General features: G+C 47.2%; 1 protein-coding gene across 1 annotated transcript in view; it reads left to right on the forward strand.

Moving 5' to 3' along the window:
* Window positions 1-4,112, forward strand: part of ltbp1 (latent transforming growth factor beta binding protein 1) — a 10,531-nt gene extending 6,419 nt beyond the window's left edge. The window contains exons 7-8 of the mRNA XM_076978093.1: window positions 530-682; window positions 1,578-4,112. Of these exons, the coding sequence (XP_076834208.1) occupies window positions 530-682; window positions 1,578-1,759 (335 nt within the window). The 3' untranslated portion in view covers window positions 1,760-4,112. The remainder of the gene's footprint in view (window positions 1-529; window positions 683-1,577) is intronic.
* Window positions 4,113-7,500: the final 3,388 nt, after the last annotated feature.

Below are 7,500 nucleotides of genomic sequence, written 5' to 3' on the forward strand. Positions count from 1 at the left end.
ATCGAAAGCCAGTTGGAACTCATTAACATGCGCTTATTTGCATAATACAAACCAGTATGTTAGCATCACATTTGCTTCTGTATTCCCACAACAGCTGTTAGAAAGCCGTCCAAAACAGGCTTCAGCTCTGTACCTGGGGACATTTTCTGAGAATTTCAGCATCTGCTGTTCTAAGTTCATGGTTATGCAGCTCTCTGCTGCCATCATGTGGCCAAGCACATGTACTGTTTGCTGGAGATATGTTTTGCCAGAGAGGCACAAAGTCTTGTGTCTTTTCCTGATGCAAGAAACCTGGTTCGTCTCTTTAAATAAATCATTAATTAATCAATTAACTGAACTGAGATGTGGGTATGTGTGAACTATGCTTATCATTTATTGAAATACATTTACATGTATTAGAATATATTTACAATGGTCTTTGAAATCTGCAATTTGATAGTAACAAATTTCCAGTTTAATGTTGTGGTGCATATTTAATGAAACTATGATTCGGTGCTGATGATTCGGTGTCCACGGCAACCCGTTCCAGGAGAGCGGTATGCAGCGTTCGAGGGTCTGCGGGCGGAGGAGTGCGGTGTGCTGAACGGCTGCGAGAACGGGAGGTGCGTGCGGGTGCAGGAGGGCTACACCTGCGACTGCTTCGACGGCTACACCCTCGACATGTCCCGCATGGCCTGTGTGGGTGAGTCATGGCTCCGCCCCCCCGCGGCGAGGTCAAAGGTTCAGGGGGCGTGGTTAGCACACAGTAAGATTGTCCAGTAGGAGGGTTTAGATCTTCACAGCTGCCTCACGATGTCTCGTGGTGATGGAGGAACTGTGAGATGCTGCTTCATGAAGTCTTTCCCTTTAAGACTCGATACATCATATGTAGACTTTCTTCAAGATGATGCTGGCTATTTAATTGTTTTTTTTACATAATTTTTTTCCCATCCATATACAGTAAAACATATTTAGACAGATTGCAGGAATGCATGCTGGGATTGCAGGTTCAATGTGCTTATGAATAACAATAAGCCAGAATGACTTATGGAAATAAAGATTAATCATCAGTGATAGATGAATTGAAGTATGTCCTGGTCCTTAGCATGTAGGGCTGTGGCGTGTCCTGGTCCTTAGCGTGTACGGCTGTGGCGTGTCCTGGTCCTTAGCGTGTACGGCTGTGGCGTGTCCTGGTCCTTAGCGTGTACGGCTGTGGCGTGTCCTGGTCCTTAGCGTGTACGGCTGTGGCGTGTCCTGGTCCTTAGCGTGTACGGCTGTGGCGTGTCCTGTAGCGTGTTTAACAACTTTATCTGGTTTATGCTTTTTCGAATTCAGCCATGAATGTTAAATGACATTAAGTAACATTCAGTATGACTGTAATTATTAATAACTAAAGTGCAGTGTGTACTGCTAATATCTATACTAAAGCATGTACTATACTAAAGTAGGTAACGTTTACAGGTCAACTCTAAAAATGATAACCTGTGTGTTTTATTCCATATTAAGTACACAGGATTTGCCCTGGTGCCTTAATAGCTCTGAACCATGAGATTCCGCCCCACTTACATCTCGAGTCCGTGTGTTTTCTTTGCTTTCAGACGTAAACGAATGCTCTGAGCTAAACAGGCGGATGTCTCTGTGCAAAAATGCCAAGTGCATCAACACCCAGGGATCATATAGATGCCAGTGTGTGCCCGGATACACGCACTCTGACCAACCCAACTACTGTGTGCCCGTCCAACAGGGCACGAGCAACACTGCCAGCACTGCCAGCGAGTGACCAACAGGGGGCTCCAGAAACACTAGACATGCTCTTATTTAATCGAAGCCCATATATTCTGCACTGTATCATAAACAAAGTCACACAAAAACAAAATAACAATAAAAAAAAAAGTACTTACTTGAGATGAAGCTAAGTTTAACATGCTATACGGTGGTGAGAGAAAAGCGGAACTGTATAAAATACTGTTTTTATTGTCTATGTAAGTTTGTTTTTTTATTGTTTATATTGTTTTATTGTTTTTTATTGTTTTTAATTAAATTAGAAGGAGTTTTTTTAATGTGCTACGAAGCTTTTAGTTCTTCAAGCACAAACGACAAACCCTATGAACTGAATGCTGGGGGATAGTCTGTATTTACCCAGCGTGAGACGGCGCCGTGGCGATGTGTTACTTTATGAAGAAGCTGAACTGGCTGCTTTCTCGTGGCCCCGCCCCCTCCCCCCTCCCCTCTTAGTTCACTGATCTGGGGTGAGTTTCCCGAAACGTTCTTAGTGCTAAGTACTTCTTAACCTCGTACGTTTCATACAAGGTTGTGAAGTACTTAGCGCTACGAACATTTCGGGAAACCCACCCTTGATCCTGCTTTCTCGTGGCCCCGCCCCCTCACCCCTCCCCTTATAGTTCACTACTTTGATCCTTTCTCGTGGCCCTGCCCCCTCTCCCCTCCCCTCTTAGTTCACTGGTCTGATTCTGCTTTCTCCTGGCCCCGCCTCCTTTCCCCTCCCCTCTTAGTTCACTGGTCTGATTCTGCTTTCTCCTGGCCCCGCCCCCTTTCCCTTCCCCTCTTAGTTCACTGGTCTGATTCTGCTTTCTCCTGGCCCCGCCTCCTTTCCCCTCCCCTCTTAGTTCACTGGTCTGATTCTGCTTTCTCTTGCCCCGCCCCCTTTCCCCTCCCCTCTTAGTTCACTGGTCTGATTCTGCTTTCTCGTGGCCCCGCCCCCTCACCCCTCCCCTCATAGTTCACTACTTTGATCCTTTCTCGTGGCCCTGCCCCCTCTCCCCTCCCCTCTTAGTTCACTGGTCTGATTCTGCTTTCTCCTGGCCCCGCCTCCTTTCCCCTCCCCTCTTAGTTCACTGGTCTGATTCTGCTTTCTCCTGGCCCCGCCTCCTTTCCCCTCCCCTCTTAGTTCACTGGTCTGATTCTGCTTTCTCCTGGCCCCGCCTCCTTTCCCCTCCCCTCTTAGTTCACTGGTCTGATTCTGCTTTCTCCTGGCCCCGCCTCCTTTCCCCTCCCCTCTTAGTTCACTGGTCTGATTCTGCTTTCTCTTGCCCCGCCCCCTTTCCCCTCCCCTCTTAGTTCACTGGTCTGATTCTGCTTTCTCGTGGCCCCGCCCCCTCACCCCTCCCCTCATAGTTCACTGGTCTGATTCTGCTTTCTCCTGGCCCCGCCCCCTTTCCCCTCCCCTCTTAGTTCACTGGTCTGATTCTGCTTTCTCGTGGCCCCGCCCCCTCACCCCTCCCCTCATAGTTCACTGGTCTGATTCTGCTTTCTCTTGGCCCCGCCCCCTTTCCCCTCCCCTCTTAGTTCACTGGTCTGATTCTGCTTTCTCTTGGCCCCGCCCCCTCTCCCCTCTTAGTTCACTGCTTTGCTCTCATCACTCTGTCCAGTCACTTCTCTCCGCATCTTAATTCTTTCTCACCCCATATCACTTTTTTCTTCCGTTTAACGTACAGCAACTGTACTATACACACACACATACACACACACACACACACACACAGCACAAACAGAATGTCTATTTTTAAATATTAACACATTATTAAAGCTTTTAAATAGTGTTTTGTATTAAAGATAAAAACAAGCTAATTCTCTATGTCTGGGACATTGGACCTTGATTTTTTTTGTATTTCCTGTTTCTTTTACACCCACCCTGTGAAACGGGCGTTTCCATATTTATCAGCTGTGTTTGAGTAAGAATTGTGATGTGGCATCAGAATTCCATGTTGAGTTTTAGTCTATCACAATAAAAATGGATAAAACTGATCTCAGATCAGCATCTGTTGACCCGTCAGATAAACGTGAGCCGAACGTCTTTTCCTAAGCCTCACAGAGAGAGGACATCTAAGTTAATGAAGTGCCTGTTCTTAATATTGGGGGAAGCCAGGTGGGTCTGCGCACCTACCAGAGGGGCGTGTCTTGAGAGGGGCGTGTCTTGCCAGGTTGCAAAGCTGCTATGAAACAGCCGTGGGAATTTTATAAGACTTCTTTGTTTCTTTCTTTTTTGTACATTTAAACTGAAGAGTTTGATGAACAGTTTATGTATTTGTAATTTGTACATGAATAAATAGCTCTTGTATGAGTATCCATGTAATGTATATTAAATCCCTTTTAATAAATCACACATGGTGATATTTACACGTCTTCATTGACCATTTTTATAGACTTGTGTGTGTGTGTGTGTGGGGGGGGGGGGGTTAAGGGTGTGTGAGCTCTGTGTTGAGGGTGTGTGAGCTCTGTGTTAAGGGTGTGTGAGCTTATCACTGCATGCCTGAATGCTGAAGCATGTATGGTGTATGTGTAGTTTGTGATATTTTGTGTGCGAGAGATTTCTTGTATATTTGTGTGTGTGTGTGTGTGTGTTCCACATTAGAGATAAAACTTACATTCTCCTGTTATCTTTTTTTTCCTACAGTCATTCAGATGTCCTGTTGTGTGTGTGTGTGTGTGTGTGAATGGAAACTCCTGGTGGTCACGCCAGCGCTCCTCACAGCTCGGTGAGGCTGCAGGCAGCGTTCCCAGGACAACCAGCTCTACGCGCCCACGCCCTCCTGACCCCACCGTGCCCTCCTGACCCCACCACACCCCTGCTCACGGAGCTCCTCCCACGCTCACATCACCCTCCGCAGCTCGGCTGGGAGCAGCTGGGAGAGACAGACGACCGGGTAGGGTTCCTCGTGGGCAGGGTTCCTCGTGGGCAGGGTTCCTCGAGAGCAGGGTTCCTCGTGGGCAGGGTTCCTCGTGGGCAGGGCTCCTCGTGGGCAGGGCTCCTCGTGGGCAGGGCTCCTCGTGGGCAGGGTTCCTCGAGAGCAGGGTTCCTCATGGGCAGGTTTCCTCGTGGGCAGGGTTCCTCGTGGGCAGGGTTCCTCGAGAGCAGGGTTCCTCATGGGCAGGGTTCCTCGTGGGCAGGGCTCCTCGAGAGCAGGGTTCCTCATGGGCAGGTTTCATCGTGGGCAGGGCTCCTCGTGGGCAGGGCTCCTCATGGGCAGGGTTCCTTGTGGGCAGGGTTCTTCGTGGGCAGGGTTCTTCATGGGCAGGGTTCCTCGAGAGCAGGGTTCCTCGTGGGCAGGTTTCCTCGTGGGCAGGGTTCCTCGAGAGCAGGTTTCCTCGTGGGCAGGGTTCCTCGTGGGCAGGGTTCCTCGTGGGCAGGGTTCCTCATGGGCAGGGTTCCTCGTGCATCTGTTTGTTGTCAGGGAAGAGTTCACATCGATACCAGCACAACTCATCAGGAGAACAAAAAATACCAGTATTCTACATTTGCAACATATAGAAGTTCATAGTGTTTACCACTGATTATTTATCTGATACACTGGTGGTCAGGTTTGGATGTGTGGTGTAAATATTTAGTTACATTTCATAAATTGAAACCCTAATTTCCTCCGGGATTAATAAAGAATTTTCTATTCTCTATTTCAAAATATAAACAGGATGCATAATAATAGATCTCCCTCTTTTACTTTCTTGCGAAGGTGCTTGTGTTGGATCATCTCCACATCAACATCAGAACCAGGTATGTTGCCCACAGCGTCTGGGAATGAATCACTGTGGTGAAATAATGTGTCCAGTGAGGTGTTCTTGAAACTGTAGTTGTCTTTCTGGTACCTCTAACAAATGTAGTTAGTGTGAGCCAGCGTCTGTGTGTGTGTGTGTGTGTGTGTGTGTGTGTGTGTGTGTGTGTGTGTGTGTTCAGGAGGGCTGTATTTAGAGATAGTGTGAAAGAGGAAGAGGTGCTGAAAGAGGAGTGGTCAGAGAGACCCAGGGGAGGGGCCGAGTCAGAGAGGAAGGAAAAAGAGGCGGAGACAAACGAGAGGGGGAGTGGCAGAGAAAGCAAAGGAGGAGGGGGGGAAGGAAAGAACAGAGTGTATGTGTGTGTACGGAGAGAGGAGGACAGAATCACATGCTCCTCTCTTCCACCGCACGCTGCTGTTATATTCCAGTCTGTTCTCATCTCCAAAAAACTGTGTGTGTGTGTGTGTATAAAACACAAGCTTGGACTAAACCTGGACTGGATTGCATTGCACATGTAGCTGTCCCATCACCGGCACGGTAAGGTCTCTCTCCCTCTAAATCTCTCACGCAGGATCACACATCCCTTATGATATGTCATCACTGGAGTACGGTCAGCAATTAGTGGGGTTTGCATTCACACATGATGAACTTGACCACCAGTGTTTCACTAACGTTTTCTACTCATTCGATGACACCATCGTGCACTTTCGTTCCTGTAACCCAGCTGTACAGACCTGTTGTATCGGATTAGCGGCACCCTGTAGATTTGCAACCCTCTGCAAACGAATGCAACTTTTGTAACTTTATCACCCTGCTGTGCTGTGCCAGACTCTGGCTGCTGTGATTACTCTGACCATGAAAGACACACAAGTCAAGGTTGTGCACCAAAATAAAGTGTGTATGTGTGTATTACACAACACACCACGCAGGGGCTTTGCTCTGTAATGCCAGTGCTAACAGTAATTATCAAAACTTCTGTTGCGTGTGTGTGTGTGTGTGTGTGTGTGTGTGTGTGTGTGTGTGTGTGTGTCTACAGACAGTAGAGAGTAAGCTTTGTAATTCCAGTGCTAACAGCAATCATCAGAACTTCAGTTTGTGTGTGTGTGTGTGTGTGTGTATTCTCTCTTGCTTCAGCTTCTGTCTATAGTCTGGACATAACTGCTACACATGCTAGTAACACACATTTTTATGTGCTAATGTGGCATACATTAACACACACACACACATTACGTTAGCACATTTATAGTAAGCACCTAAAGAATAATGTAGCAGTGATGTGACTGAAGAGACAAGCTGTGCTGTAAGAAACTCCAGTAGCTGTATGTTCATTTCTGTGTGTTGTTCAGTTGTTGTGTGATTCAGTCACAGGGCTGTTTTAGCCCAAAGGTCTTTTACAGACTTTTACAGGGATACTCTTTCATTTATTACACACACAGTCCAACTCTCGTTCTTGCTCTGAGTACATCTGTGTCAGTCTCTCTCTCAATCCCTCTCTCTCTCTCTTTCAGTCCCTTTCACTCTCTCTGTCCCTCTCTCTCTCTTTCAGTCTCTCTCTCTCTCAATCCCTCTCTTACTCACACTTTCTCAGTCCCCCCCCCCCCTCCCACACACATAAGGTCACTAAATAACAACAAACCACTGTGTCACTCTCTTCAGCCGTATTCAGAATTCCAATGGTCTAGTTGTTATCTTGGGTACGGATCCGAAAGGTTTGCCACCCAGACATCATGCATCACCTCCACTTTACGAGCGATCATCACGGTCCTAGTTTACTCTTTCTCCAGCTGTGAAGTCATATGTCCTGCGTCTGTGTGCTCACAACAGCCATGAAATTCCCTACAGCAATTAAGCCGTGTAGCATGCACACAACACAATTCATTATGAAATACCATATGCAGTTGCAGTGAGAAAAATAATCTAAAAGATGATTTGTCAAATCAGGTCGAGTGAAATGAATTGCAATAGCGCTTTTTATAACACATTATCACAGAGGCTTTACGTTTGTCTGTGTCC

The sequence above is a fragment of the Brachyhypopomus gauderio genome, chromosome 17 (assembly GCF_052324685.1).
Source record: "Brachyhypopomus gauderio isolate BG-103 chromosome 17, BGAUD_0.2, whole genome shotgun sequence".
NCBI classification, from domain to species: domain Eukaryota; kingdom Metazoa; phylum Chordata; class Actinopteri; order Gymnotiformes; family Hypopomidae; genus Brachyhypopomus; species Brachyhypopomus gauderio.